At 42.8% G+C, this 15,160-nt stretch overlaps 1 protein-coding gene across 1 annotated transcript; it reads left to right on the top strand.

Annotated features, from left to right (window-relative positions):
• Positions 1–937: 937 nt before the first annotated feature.
• col6a2 (collagen, type VI, alpha 2) lies at positions 938–14,021 on the top strand. Its single transcript, XM_030751848.1, has 32 exons — positions 938–1,133; positions 2,793–2,880; positions 3,006–3,106; positions 3,235–3,378; positions 3,899–4,258; positions 4,344–4,364; positions 4,480–4,545; positions 4,699–4,797; positions 4,903–4,929; positions 5,066–5,092; positions 5,203–5,247; positions 5,349–5,402; positions 5,484–5,546; positions 5,627–5,689; positions 5,794–5,847; positions 5,929–5,964; positions 6,056–6,118; positions 6,437–6,499; positions 6,609–6,671; positions 6,763–6,825; positions 6,927–6,977; positions 7,067–7,165; positions 7,268–7,330; positions 7,421–7,456; positions 7,542–7,587; positions 7,666–7,818; positions 7,915–8,009; positions 9,639–9,820; positions 9,900–10,078; positions 10,178–10,216; positions 12,134–12,465; positions 12,820–14,021. Exons 2-32 carry the CDS (start codon positions 2,805–2,807, stop codon positions 13,087–13,089), a joined length of 3,033 nt encoding a protein of 1,010 aa, XP_030607708.1. The 5' UTR covers positions 938–1,133; positions 2,793–2,804; the 3' UTR covers positions 13,090–14,021.
• The last annotated feature ends 1,139 nt before the right edge of the window (positions 14,022–15,160 follow it).

Raw genomic sequence — 15,160 nt, 5'->3', positions numbered from 1 at the left:
CTGCACCATGCGTCCTGCTGAATGATGTTGATAAAAAAAAAAACTTTAAAAAACCATCTGTGCAGTTTAAGACAAAAACGAGGTTTGGCATTCTAGGTTAGTGGTGCTTGGGCAGTAACATAACCAGGGTCCTACCAAAAAGTGATTTCCGGTATTTTCCAAAAAAAAAAAAAAAAAAAAAAGATTTCTGATATTAGCCTGTTGTACATGACTTGTTGACCCATAATCTGTTAAACATACCTCAAACATATCTCTCATGAATGATATCAAGTCGTTTTGAGCCAGAAATAAGATTCCTGTCACAACCCAGAAGCTCCAATAAGTTTTTAGCAAAATGACTTTTATATATTCTTTATTTAAGATTTAAGATTTAAGATTTTAAGATTAAGATTTAAGATAGTGTTTATTTGTCACATGCACAGTTATACACAGTACAATGCACAGTGAAATGTATTTTGTACCTGCAACCATATATACACACATATATAAATAAGAAGAATAAAAATAAAAATAGGTAATTCACACTTTATTTATCCAGGTGAAAAGTTTCACTGACATTCAAAATGTCGTTTTTTAAGAGAGATCTGGTCACGGGGGGCAGCAGACATCGCAACAAATGTAACATAACAGTTTTATAAAGATATTTTAAGTGTCCGAAAAGGAGTAGATTGATTATAATGTGGAACACAGAGTATGGATAATGCAGAATCACGAGGGTATGCTGACTGCAGCCTGTTTACCAAATCAAAGATATTAGGCATAAAAAACACACAGAAACATCGGCAATTGGTTTTTGGCAAACGATCACCTGTTGGCACGACTGGCCGTTGTTACATGCACACGCGCACACGCGGGTTCCTGCAAAGCCACGGCGCCTCCAAGCGGACAGTTGCACGCACTGAGGTGCGCTTACAGGAGGAGGAGGAGGAGGGCTCAAGAGCTTGTAGCTGGGGCTGGACCGGGACTGGAGGGCGAACGGACGGTTCTTCTGCGGGAAGTAAACGCGCATCCAGGGTTTTATTTCCCACCGTCTCCTCCTGTATCACTCTTTCTCTCGGTTTTCCCCCCTGTGGAGATGAGGAGATAATCGACAGAAAAGCTGCTACGAAGTTCTAAAGTTGTAAAGAGTTCGGGTAAGCTGCGCTTTTACGCACAGAGTCTTTTCGCCCGTCTTCCCCCTCTCTCTCTCTCTCTCTCTCGTGAACCTGCCTGTCTCGCTCTCCCGTTCCTCTTCTTTTCTTTGTCTCTTATAATTTACACCGATTAAGTGAAAAGGTGCTGTTTTCTCGTCCAATCCAAACTGCTGTGCAAACTAAGCTTGAACATGCTGCTTCCTCTGAGAATTCACAAACTGCTTGCTTACAGAAAAAAAAACATCAAAGAGGGGATTGTGGATTTATGCTCTCTCTGAATGCTTTGCACGATATTCACCCGCGCAGAGATTAAACTCTATGGGAAACTCCACTCTCTCCTGGTCTCGGCAGTGGGAGAGGAGTGGGAACATCTGCAGAGGCTGCGAACTCCTCCGCAGTTCACAGCTCTTTGTCCGCTAGAGGGACCCACAGCAGAGCGCGTCGCTGACAAAGTGTTGGAGTTGGATGGTGTTCCAACTTAAAAATTAATGTAGGCCTAAACGAAAACTCACTTAGTGGTGCTGGTGGTTTCATTAGTTTTGTTTCACCGTTATGAAGTCCACCGGTAGAACAGCAGCAGCAATTTTGTAGAATAAAATTTGGAAATTGTTATTTTTTTTCTCAGGTGGAAGCTGTTTTCTCTTGTTTTGCTCTGGTGGTGAGTGCATTTTTTGTTTCCTGTGCTGTGGCAGGCATTATTTAGCGCTGGATTGTACTTCCTAGTTTAAATGGACGTTGGACGATGGACACCATTACTGCTGCTTCTGCCCAGACCACATGAGCACCCTCAAGGCCTCATATGCAGTGTGTCAGCTCGTTTACTGCGAATTTGTTATGGAGTAAGGACAACTTGACTGGCAGAGACCTGTCCTATCAAAGCTGTCAGAGACCATAATGTCACCCCTCCCTCAGTGGTGTAACCTGCTGTAGGTGTGACAGCTTTGGTTTTATATGACAGAGAAATCCTCTTTATGGCAGTAGAATCAGACCTTGTGAATTTAAATTGAAACAAAAAAATGTGTGACTTTCTTTATTCAATCAGCGGTCTGGCCTCTGGTCCCCAGATGCATCCACAGACTGATCATGTTCACGAGTCATGTAAGCATGAGGTTTCATGCTGTGATAATGAGGTCTCGGTGAACTTTCATGGAGTTTGGCAGCGAGTTATGTTTTCTACAGTGACACAGTTACTACCACACAGTCATTACATATCCTAGCTTTAGTTGTTTTCTCTTCTGTCTTTAAGAAAAAAAAGAGCCATGTTGGACTCATGTGATGCTTTCAAACCTCATACATAACTGCATGACAGCCATTTTGTTCACCAGTCCCGCATCTGTTTGTTTGATACTTAAACTGATACCAGGTGCAGAAAATGAAGAAAGCGGTTCAGTTTTAGGGGGAAAAGCATGCTAGATGAGAAAAATCATATTTTGATAATCGGTGAAATGCCACAAGAGTTTTTATAATGATGGTTAGTCTAAAACTCATTCTCTCCTTATTTCTTTTTTTGGCTTAAAAATCATACCATGCATGTCCGTGTACTTTCAGAATTCTGCCAGTCTTTGCTGTATTTTGCTGCAGTCACTCTCCAAATTAGCTTTCAGACTGCAATAAATGAACACACCGTTGGCTAAAGTGTGCCTCAATGTGTCATGACAGGAGAAGAGGAAGATGCTGGGGTTAGAGGTCATCGTGCTCGGTCTTCTCTTTGGAGCCCTGACTCACGCCCAGAAAACAGACTGCAGCAGTGAGCACTGTGAAACTGAGCAGCCACAGTTTCACTGACACAACATGGAACATTTGTCTGATTGAAATTCTCTGTAATTTAAGATTAAAATTTAAAGATGTTTTGTTTGTTTCTTCCCCTTCCAGAGAAAATTGAATGTCCCATAGACGTGTACTTCACCATAGACACATCAGAAACTATCGCCCTGCAGGAGTCGCCCCCTGGAGCGTTGGTGACGAGTATTAAGGTTGCTCATTTATTCACAACTCTGTCACTTAAAATGCATAAAACAGTCCCTCTTATTGGAGTCCACATTTCCAAACGTCAGTCAGCTTACAGCCACATTGTGTAATGTGCGATTTCCTCTTGTTGTAGAGATTCACCGAGGAGTTTGTGCAGCGTTTGGACGATGAAGAGCTCAGGGGTGTCGTGCAGATCACCTGGAAAATCGGTGGACTGCATTTCTCCCAGACACAAGAAGTTTTCAGTCAGATTGCACCCAAGGACAAATTCATCAGTGTGAGTGACACACACCACAAAAACACCTGTTCACTTTGTGCCAGAAAGCTGGGCACTACTCTTGTGTCTGTCCAGTAGCCAGTCAGGCTAACTTGGTACAAAGACAAACACAGAAACTTTAAGAAACTATTAAACTTGCCTGTATCCAAACTTGTGAATTTCCTCACTGTAAGTTGTCATGAAGGAGTAAATACTCAATAGAAAATGAGAACAGTTGTCATATAAGGCTGTTAATATGCGTTTTAATACTAATAAACTGGGCACTAAAACATGGAAGTCCATGGGGACAGACTTCCTTATGGAGCTGCCTCAAGTGGCCACCCCAGGAACTGCAGTTTTTTGGTGCTTTATGGCACTTTTTTTGGGTCAGTTTTTCAGCTGTGAAGAAAAACCACAAAAATTGAGAGACGTCAGTCTTCTCCTTTAACTTTTCTGCTCAAAGCAATGCAAATAACATAACAATACACCAATTTGATAGCTCATTCTTCACGATAACACCTGAGAATTTCTTTGTGTTCAGGAACTGAGAAACATCGAGTATCTGGGTAAAGGGACCTACATCGATTGCGCCCTCAAAGCCACGGCTAGGGAGATGCTGAGCTCACGCTTTGACCCTAAGGCACGATTTGCTGTGGTCATCACTGATGGCCACGTGACTGGAAAACCATGTGGGGATATTAAGGAGGCAGCAGAGGAGGTTCGTGATAAGGGCATCCATATCTTTGCTGTGGCAGCATCAAATAACATCGAAGAAACTGGGCTGAGGGAGATCGCCAGCTCTCCAGTGTCGCTCTACAGGAACGAATATAGAGCTGTGAACTTCAGTCAGGACAAAGTCTTCATACACACCCCGACTATTGACCGCATCATCAAGACAATGGTAACCTGTGAACACACACACATAAACACACGCAGTCACAGCCGTTGAGTCTTCTGCTAACATTTTGTTTCTTTTGTCTTCACAGAAACATCTGGCGTATACAGAGGTAAGACACAACTAAGAATTAGACATATCATTAAAAAAATTATGAGATGAGGATCAGTATGAGCTGCCTTCCTTGGTCTTCACTGACTGTTCCTCTCATGTCTTGTGCACCGCAGTGTTACAAAGTGTCCTGTGTGGAGACTCCTGGGCCTCCTGGTCCAAAGGGCCACAGAGGACAGAAAGTGAGTTTAACACACACACACACACACACACACACACACACACACACACACACACACACACACACACACACACACACACACACACGTGTGCAGTTCCACATGAGTGATTTTGATCCTCACAGATGTTTTCTCTTTTGAACTCATTGACTCAAGGGAGCTAAAGGAGACCACGGAGATCCAGGACAAAAGGGAGAAAGAGGTCGCCCAGGAGATCCCGGTATTGAGGGTCCCATCGGTCAGCCCGGTGTCAAAGTAAGAAGCCACGCTTTCGCCTGCCCGTCATCCTCAGCAGTACAACTCTTAATATTGTTTTAGGCTTTATAATGACACATGCTCTTCTTTTCCTCTTCTCCGTAGGGAGAACCAGGTCTAAAAGGCGAGAAGGTGAGGCTTCTGGATTTTTTTTTTTTCATTTCACCCACTGAGATGTTTTAAAATGAACAAAAGCAGCATCTGTGTTTGTAATCTGTTCATGGATTATTGTACATAAAATGACTGCTGACTTTCTATTTGACCACAGGGAGAGATTGGAACTCAGGGGAAAAGGGTAAGTGTTTTATTTTCAAATTTCTTATCTAACTGAATCTCTAAATTATCATTAATACTGGAAGGTGATTTGCTTTTCTCATGTAATCGTCTCCTCTTTGTTGTCATTAGGGGGTTGCTGGCATCCCAGGACGTAACGGGACAGATGGCCAGAAGGTAGAACTCTAGCAGTCATTACTGAAATGCTCTCATTTTGAAGTGAAGCTCCAGCTTTGGATGTTGGGATGCTTTTGTGATGTAGATATTGTTGTTTTTAGGGTAAAATTGGGAGAATTGGTGCCCCAGGCTGCAAGGGGGACCCAGGCGACAGGGTATGTCACTGACTACACTTTAACACTTTTAATACAGGCAATGTTATGGTCTATTTATGATCTATTTTTGCTGGTTTGCAGGGTCCCGATGGTCACCCTGGAGATGTTGGGGAGCGTGGTCTCCCTGGATCAGATGGCGAGAAGGTATACAGTCTCTCTTGCTGTATAAAAAACAATCTATCATTTATTCAACAGGTAGTTAAATTCTTCTTAATTGTCTCTAGGGAGATCCTGGGCGCCCTGGAAGATCTGGCCCACCTGGCCCGCCTGGAGAGCGTGGACCAAAGGTAAACTCTGTACCAGTGAACAGATAGAATAGCAACCTCGAAGTCATGTTAAAATGATCAAAGTGTTGGAGGTAAGAGACTAAACTCGGGTGTTTCATCTGCAGGGAGAGACAGGAAGTCCTGGATCGCCTGGTGTTCCTGGAGTGAAAGGAAACGCCGTAAGATGCATTGCCACATAAATAACAAAGACACACTCATTCACTTCCCTCAAGTGGCTCATCTCTGCATTGTGTTTTTAGGGAAGCCCTGGACTTCCAGGACCCAAAGGCGAGCCAGTAAGAACACCTGTTTCATTTACCACCAGTTGTTCTCCTGTATGCTTTGTCTTTATGCGACCTCACAGCTTCAATGCCTTTGTTTTTGTAGGGTAGAAGAGGAGACTATGGTCAAAAGGGTGCGCCAGGGACTGATGGCCCTGCGGGAGAGAAGGTAGGTCTTCATGTACACACTGGCACAAATTGGAAACATCAGGTTCAGGTTCATTTACTTGTACCTGAAGGGTGATTTGGTCTACAATAGGTGAGCAATCCATTGACATACACATGTACAGACTACAAAATGACAACCAGAATACAACATAATGAAGACAGGACTCACTGCACCATTTAACAAAATCATCCAGGACTGGACTGTGTCTGGTCTCACTGTCCTAGATGAAGATGTTACACATCCTCAAATGATTTCTCTCCAGGTGGGCTTCATTATTGCACCACCAGGAGGCTGAAGGGTGCTTTTACTGTGTTTCAGGGTGAAATGGGGCCAGAGGGCCAGAGAGGACTTCCTGGTGAAATAGGAAACAAAGGGACAAAGGTAATTTGAACTGTCTTATCACATTAATTGCTGTCATAAGAACACTGTACACTCTTGAACTCCTTAATCTCCATTCTGCTGCATGTCTACCTTTCTTTGTTCTGAACAGGGTGACAATGGCTTGCCAGGACCCAGGGGACCACCAGGCCCAGCAGGGGAGCCAGGAAGAATTGTGGGTTAAAACTTACATTTGAGAACTGTTGTTAAAAAGTGCCTTAAAGATGCATATTTTAATCCAGTCTTGCTTTGACTCTGTATTTTAGGGTACTAGGGGTGACCCTGGTGATGCTGGACCAAGAGGAGAGCCTGGAGACCCTGGACCAAAAGTTAGACTCCCTGTGTTTTATCCCTGTGGTAGCCATCTTCCTAGATCTGTTTTCTGTTGCTGCAGTTCCGTTTTTTGACTCTTGGCTTTATCTCTACTCAGGGAGACCTTGGAAGACCTGGCTTTAGCTATCCAGGATCGAGAGGAGAGCCGGTAACTTTGAATCAGTGCATTAACGCTGCTTACAGGTTCTGCCTGGAGTGGCCAGTTAGCTGACACAAACTGTCCTCAATAATACGCAGGGTGAAAGAGGAGACAAGGGTAAACGTGGACCTCGTGGCACCAGAGGAGACTGTGGTCAAAAGGGCGACCCTGGAAACAAAGGAACTCCGGGAGACCCAGTAAGTAACACATTGGGTGTAGTTGCAGTTTTCTCTCTCAGTCAAAAAAACGGTTGTGCATATACAGTAGCTGCACCTTTGTGATTCATTTTTTTCCAACAGGGTGAGCCAGGGTCCCAGGGTGAACCTGGACTAAGAGGTCCAAAGGGAGAACCTGGCCGTGATGTAAGTACAGAAAAAGTGTCAGATCCACATTGTAGCTGCATTCAGAGTGGCCAAACACTGTTATAATGTGACCTTTTTCTCTTTTTACAGGGAGATCCTGGCCCTGAGGGAGATCCTGGCCTCACTGTGAGAATATTTCATCCAACTGCACTTTTATTACGTCAGCACATACACATAATGACGTAACAATGTTTCCTGTCTCTCCCTGCAGGACTGCGACGTCATGAACTACATCAGAGAGACGTGCGGCTGCTGTGGTGAGTTTGTTTGCCATGAAATAAAACTGTTCTGTTAGACTGTCGGATCCTTACAGTCTGCTGCGTTTTGAACTCCAGACTGCGAGAAACGTTGCGGACCGCTGGACATCGTGTTCGTTATCGACAGCTCAGAGTCAGTCGGTCTCACCAACTTCACGCTGGAGAAGAACTTTGTCATCAACACCATCAACAGACTGGGATCATTTGCCAAAGACCCTCAGTCAGACACAGGTAGATATGCCCATCTGATACATGATGTGCAATTAAAATCTTTACAAGATGGCTCCCAATTAAACCGTTTCATAACACGGCCACTCTTGTTTCCAGGCACTAGGGTGGGAGTGGTTCAGTACAGTCACAATGGAACCTTCCAAGCTATCCGGCTCAACGACCCCAAGATTGATTCACTGCCTGCTTTTAAGGTCTCACTAACGCACAGACAGACACAAAGATATGTGTTAATAACTTGAGTTTATTTTTAGAGTAGAGCAAAGATTGTTCTTCAGTCCAGATGTTTGTTTTTTTAATTAACAAGGTTGACCAGATGTGGTGACTGACGAACATGTCTGCACATCAGTGTGCTGATGAGTCTGAGGTGCAGAAGATGGAATCTATCACCCTAAAGCATTTATCTGGCCCTATATTATGTTTCCCTTATTATAAAGAAATCTGGGGGAAAAAAAAAAAACAGAACTCACCAATCAAATTATGATAGACTGTATATAAAAGATCGATGGAGCCACTGTGATGTCACTCATCGGTTTGGGGACTATCATTTTAAAGCCTTCAGTTTTACATTTTACCCGTTGTCATCTCAGTTTTTTGAAACATGTCCAAAATGAGGGATGGATCAGGCTGAGAACTCAAGGTCACTGCGAGTTAATATTGGAACAAGCTGCCAATTAAACCGCACCCTCAAACATGCCTGCCTTCTTATTTATTTTATCTTAAATAGAACTTTAATTGACAAAATCAACAGCGTGTTTGCTGAGATTATAAATCAAATAAAAAGTAGGGGGATTTTCTAAGACACAGTCAAGACTTAGAAGAGTTGCCCCTTGCTGGGAATTAGAAAGAATGCAAAAAGTGCAGGACATCTTCTCACCGGCTTCACTTTCAGACCCAGAGGTTTCATCCATACTGTGTAAGGAATGGATCAAAATTAGTTGAATTTAGCTGTTTATTTCATATTTGATTATTTTCTGCTTCCACTGTAACCTTAGCAGATTTTCCTGTTTAATTTAACACACTAGTAACAGCTAGATATGTTACTAAAACTCCTGTAATGATGACTGTGATAGAATTAATGGGTCCTATATAATCCAAGCAGGCATTTATTGTTCATTGCGATTGCTGCTTAAATTTGGTAAACGTCACAACTCCCTTAGGTTTAAATGTTAGCTTAAATATGGTTAGTTTTTACCTATAATCTGTACTCAAAAAAATAGAAACATCCCCTTGATCTGAAAAGTGATGTCGACAGTGGTTCATTAAAACTGCATTCTTTCTAATGGCCAGAAGGGGGCGACTCATCAGGTTGGAAAAAAAAATCTGACTGTATAGAAGTTCACTTGAGTAGTAGCTTTGATAAACACTTCAGTATTGACTTCATGATTCACGTGCTTGTTTCAGGTTTTATTTAATAGTCTTCATTTTGTAATTTATGGTTACACTACTTGAAAATAAAGTAGGGTATAATTAAGGCATGGTGCCTTTCTGATCTGCAAGTTACTCTAACTTTTGTAACCATAATCAAGGTACGATGCTTGGGTTCTCAGTGAGCTCCATCCCATTGTTTGTTGCGTTTCAAAAAAAAACCAAGGCGGCAACCAACTAAAAGGGTTTCCACAAACCAGTGGGTGACATTAGAGTCTATAATTTAACCTCAGCGCTTTATATTACCATCATTTTTTCCCCAGAACAAGGCCTGTAGACAGATATCCTGAAAAAGTTTTGTAAAAATAATAGAAACCATTTCTTCTGGGTCTGCGCTCAGTGGGGACCTCACATTATGCACTGCAGCGAATCACACTGTCACTTCCACTGTTCAGGATGCAGTAAAGCGCTTAGAGTGGATCGCAGGAGGCACGTTCACTCCATCTGCTCTGAAGTACGCCTACGACAACCTGATCAGAGACAGCCGCAGAGCCAAAGCCAACGTCACCGTTGTCGTCATCACCGACGGACGATTCGACCCCAGAGATGACGAGGATTTGCTCACCTACCTCTGCAGGTGCTGCTGAGGCTGTATTTTGAGATTGAGATTTGTGAAGTGGATTGTGTTCATCACGGTTCTTGTGTTTGTGTTTTAGTGATCCCAGTGTTGATGTGAGTGCTATTGGTATCGGAGACATGTTTGAGCAGACCGAGGAGAATGAGAGTCTGAAGAGCATCGCCTGCCAGAGGGATGGTAAAGTAATGGGCATGAGGCGCTTTGCAGACCTAGTGGCGGAGGAGTTCATTGACAAGATTGAGACTGTGCTCTGCCCAGGTAAACTCACATAACTATGCATTATGTGCAGTATCTAGTGGACTAATCTGTCTTGTTCTTCATGGTTTTTCTCTGACATTTTCTCTCCCTTTGTTTTAGATCCTTTCATTGTCTGCCCTGATCTGCCTTGTAAATCAGGTAAGAATTTAGTGTCCTTGTTTTAGCATTCGGGCCGGGTTGACAGCTTTATTAAAGGTCACTATGCTTCAAATAAAGTCCTTGTCACGATTTTTGTTTTGACTTATTCAAACTTTTTCCATTCTGGGTATACATTGAAGGGCAACGCCATAACTACTTTTACCCACTTATATGAATCACCCTGCATCTCACTTTGAATTGAAAGCACCCACATTCAAAGGTGGCCGCTTAGAACAGGTATAAATACTCTGACCTACAGATCTGTCTTCTGACAATACTTGTTAGTTTTTTTTATGCATACTGCCCCGTTAAACTACATTTAAGTCACATTGGGCTAAACCATGAGATCAGTAGTTGCAATGTTACACCTCCTTTGTTTTGGTGCGATTACATTTTTTTGGGCTCAATCTAACAATTTCATGCAACTCGGTGTACCGCCGGCATGTTGGTGCCTCGTGTGTGTGGGACCCCGTCCACAATGTTATTCCGCCCACTTGTTGCAGGAAGGGGCATCTCTGTGGGGCAAGCCCCAAACCCCTGGAAGCTACTGCCTGAGGATGGCACCCCCTCATTGGTCCCCACCTCTTTGGAGGATGTGACCAGACTGCTGAACGGCCTGAGTGTTGAGCAACAGTATGGGACTGGTGTGGCAACAATGGCGTACACAGCCCAGAGAGCCAAACTCGCCCAAGGAGTGGACAGGCAGGAGTGGACCCAGCTGTTCATCAAGTCCTTCAAATATGTCTATGGAAACATTATGGAAGACCCAGAGAAAGCTATAGGACTTTGCTAATGCTAATATGCTAACCATGCTACCTCGCCATTATGGATGCCATTGACTAATAAGCTTATTGCTGGACAAAGAATAGAATTTATTGAAACTGGGGGCATTTTTTAAAAACTCTGCAGGTGAAATATACACCTGGGCTGAATTGCATGATATGAAGCTGATCTTTTAGTGAGCTTTCAGAGCACCCTTTTTGTGAAGTGACTTTTAACGATTAGCCAAAAGTCAAAATGTGGATTTGTGATGCTCTTTGGCCTCAGAATATAGAACATTTCTGCATTTAAACTATATGTGACACAGTCATTCAGAGAAGTATGTCTGTTGGTAACATGAACATATCTGTTCTTCCAGTACATTTTCCATTGAATTGGAAAGTGGATGTCATGCGTTTGTTGGAGGCCAATTTGTCTGTAGAGCCGTTCCTGTTACTCCTTTACAGTGGCTCTTTGATTGAACCTCATTTCCACTGTGAATCACGAGCTCGCTGAATCACTCTGATGACATTTTTTTGCTGTTTTGCACATATCCATGGTTACGGCCTTGACTTTTTTTTTTTTCCCTGTGAATGAATCATAATGGTGAAAGGCTGTTACATGTGGAAAATATCTGGTTTTATACATATCACAGCATACTGTATATGAGTCAGGGGATGGTGTATGCTCATGCTTGGTTAAATGAATCGGCACAGACTATGAAGGAACTATTGTATGCTGTGCCCTTGATTGGTGCATGTTTTTTTGCATGTGGCTTGACTGGAGGAAAATGACCACAGAGTGGCTTCAACCAAATGTCATGTTATTGTGTCAGCTCTGTGACTGCAACTTGCTGATGTGAACTTTACTCACATTGTTATTTTTTTTTTAACTCTAAAATGGGATGTATTCATGTTTTTAAATTGTCTAAACAGAATAAACTAAGCAAGCAAACTAAAACAGTGGTTTATTGAAGAGGCCAGTCGTGATCTTAGAAGGTTCAGAAGAAATCAAAGAGCCGGACTGTGGCTGGCATGCATGGAAATACAGCATGTTATTGTATTTTTTTTTTTTCTGCTGGCTTTGATTCTTGAGCATCTGTTTTCCAGCTGTAGCTCACCGAACACCCTGTTATGTATGTACGTGTGTCTGTTCCAGATCCTGCTGTGGCTGCCTGCGTTCAGCGGCCGGTGGATGTGGTGTTCCTGTTGGATGGTTCTGAGAGGATGGGACTGGAGAACCACCGCAGGGCCAAAGAGTTCATTGAGAATGTGGCTCGCCGCCTCATCCTGGCCAGTGGCGAGAATGACGAGAAGAATGCCCGCTTGGCTTTGCTGCAGTACGGCAGCCCTTCGGAGCAGAGAGTGGAGTTCCTACTGACGCATAACCTCACAGTGATCTCCGATTCACTAGCAGGTGTCACCTACATGGATTCCTCCTCTGCTCTGGGCAGCGCTATCATCTATGCTGTCAACAATCTGGTGTTTAAGGTATAACAAATACACACAATTTACTGATTTCCATATTCAGGGCATATTTTTTTTTTTTTTTGTTAAAAATGCTCCGAAAGGCACCAAGACCACAAACACATTTTGAGAAGTCCAGATCACCAACTTCAGCTGGTTCAGGTGACACCTAGCAGACAGCTTGTGGCCTAGTCAGTGTAAATATGCTCGTCCCTCATAATGCATAATTTTCATTTCCACCTATACTCTTTATTGAACTTCTCAAGATGACCAGTTACCACCCAAGTCACTGTCAAGCTAATGCCTTGTGTAGTGTGTAACATCACAAACAAATGTTCAAATATTTCACTCCATTTCTGTTTCATGTTGCATTTGTAGGGTAACAGCCGCCTGTCACGCCGCAACGCTGAGGTGGCCTTCGTGTTCATCACTGACGGTGTCACAGCCAGAGAGCAGCTGGATGAAGGTGTGAGTGCCATGAAGAGAGCGGAAGGCGTTCCCACGGTGATCGCCATGGGGAGCGACACCGATGAAGAGGTGCTAAAGAAGGTGGCGCTCGGGGACACGTCTGCCATCTTTCGAGGGAGCGATTACACCGTGCTGAACAAAGCCGCATTCTTTGAGCGCTTCATCCGCTGGATATGCTAGTGAGGAACTGTAAAGCTAGAGCAAGAGTTCATTGGGAGGAAAGAAGGAGCAGCTCCTTCAGCGTACATGTAAACACACCCTCACAGGCCCCAATCACACCTCTGTGGTCATTATCATTACTGGATGTAAGGCACTGAGAGGGTTAATTATCCTGTCATTATGGGTGAAAATTCATTTACAAAAAGCAAAACAGTCTACGCAGGACGAACACACACATACAAGCGCGCACACACACACACACACAAAGACATGCAGTATCATTTGTATCGCAGTTCTTTTTATTTCAGATCTACAGTCTGCACTTCCAACCAAAGACCCTCCCAGAGGAGACGTATATGATTACTGAATGTTTACCACTCTAACTTTAGGCTTTATTTTGCATTGATTTTTTTTTTTTTTTAGTTTGCTGAAACAAGTGTTTTTCTCTGTGTCTCGCACACACACACACACACACACACACACACACACACACACACACACACACACACACACACACACAGAATCCTTTCTCATCAAGTCAGTTTTCACTTTAAAGGTGCTAAAGTAGGAAAACAAGGACAAAGCCATCTGTTTGGTTCTGAAAATGTTTTTTACTTCATGTTATGCTGTAATTGTAGTTAGATCAGGGCATAAAAAACATGTAGACATGTTTCACACACGAATCCCACACAAAAGAATCCCACACACACACACACACACACACGCACACATTTATGCTGTAGTTAATTACACATAAATGAACCAAATCTGTAAACGTAACATCCAAATAAAGCCTAACGTTGTGACCCCAACACTGTCTGTTGTGTTTGCCAGCCTGTTTGTAATTTCTTTGATACCAAAAGTGAATTTCCTCAGCCTCACACAGTACCTGGTAGTCATCTTGCCTCCATCCGCTGGATAGTGATTCAAACCAATAAACTACGTGGAATTCAGTTTGCTTTGTATGTGTCATGGTCATAACTCTCTGTATCCATACAGCAGATTTTTTTTTTTTCATTCATCCAATGCAGATGCAACATTACAAGACAGGCTCCATAAGGTCACTAAAATAATCAGAGAGAAAGTGGAGAGAAGAAGGGTCTGCAATGGTATGAATATTTTCATCAGTCAGATTTTGCAGTCTTTAAGGTTAAAGTTTAGTACAGGAAGTCAGATCTTTATGGAAGGTAATGGGTGGTTTAGCTTTCCTCCACCTTGACTTGATGCAAATAGGACTGACCAAGTATGATAAGAGTTTTCAGGAGCAGTTTCTTGGTTTCTTTCATTTCATTTGTTTTTCACAGTTTTGCAGTTGGTAAGTGATAGAAAGGGGCAGAACAGGTGTCATAATAACAGTAATGACTTTTTTACTTACAGTAGATGGTACTTTGGGCTCCTCCCTTATTGCCACAGTTTTTACATGAGATTCCCTTCCTGATCTGGATGTGGGGACTCCCACTAGGATTACTCCCTGAGCCTGGGTTTGTGTCTCCTCCTAGAATCGAACCCGAGATCTTTAGCCAGTAAAGTGAATGGGTCACTGCCACTACACCAGACAGTCAATATACTGACGTCTTCTCCCTTAATTTCCAAGGAGATCACCACAGTGGTACTGAGTATTAATATAATATTTAAAAGTGAAGTATCAGTGTCATGTCAATAATGCAGTTAATATTGTAAAATAAATGCATAACTGTCATTATTGTTTTTGTACACTTAGATTTGTTGTACAGAACAGATCTGTAGATTAATTTGACTACAGCAGTATTGCTGTTATTCATTTATTATATATAGGCAGAGGTGGCAAAAGTACTGACATTCTGTACTTAAGTAGAAGTACAAGTACTTGTGTTAAAAATACTTTGGTAAAAGTCAAAGTACTGGTTCAACTTCTTTACTTAAGTAAAAGTAAAAGAGTACAGGCTCTGAAGAAGAAGAAGAAAGAGCTTTATTTGTCACATACATATACATGCATTGAAATTAATTCTCTGCATTTAACCCATCACACACATGGAGTATGTAGTACACACAGCACAGCATGGAGCAGGGGGCAGCCAAAGGGCACCCGGGGAGCAACCTGGGGGGGTGGGCT

The sequence above is a fragment of the Archocentrus centrarchus genome, chromosome 17, assembly GCF_007364275.1.
Source record: "Archocentrus centrarchus isolate MPI-CPG fArcCen1 chromosome 17, fArcCen1, whole genome shotgun sequence".
In the NCBI taxonomy this organism is placed as follows: domain Eukaryota; kingdom Metazoa; phylum Chordata; class Actinopteri; order Cichliformes; family Cichlidae; genus Archocentrus; species Archocentrus centrarchus.
Note: the sequence above shows the minus strand (reverse complement) of the source record. Positions and strands in the feature narration are given on the sequence as shown.

Bases quoted from the DNA above. Each gene is read 5' to 3' on its own strand.
- col6a2 (XM_030751848.1), top strand. From the start codon at position 2,805: ATGCTGGGGTTAGAGGTCATCGTGCTCGGTCTTCTCTTTGGAGCCCTG. The intron at 5,965-6,055 runs GTAAGAACACCT...TTGTTTTTGTAG, and splicing joins CAGGACCCAAAGGCGAGCCA to GGTAGAAGAGGAGACTATGG. The intron at 8,010-9,638 runs GTCTCACTAACG...TCCACTGTTCAG, and splicing joins ATTCACTGCCTGCTTTTAAG to GATGCAGTAAAGCGCTTAGA.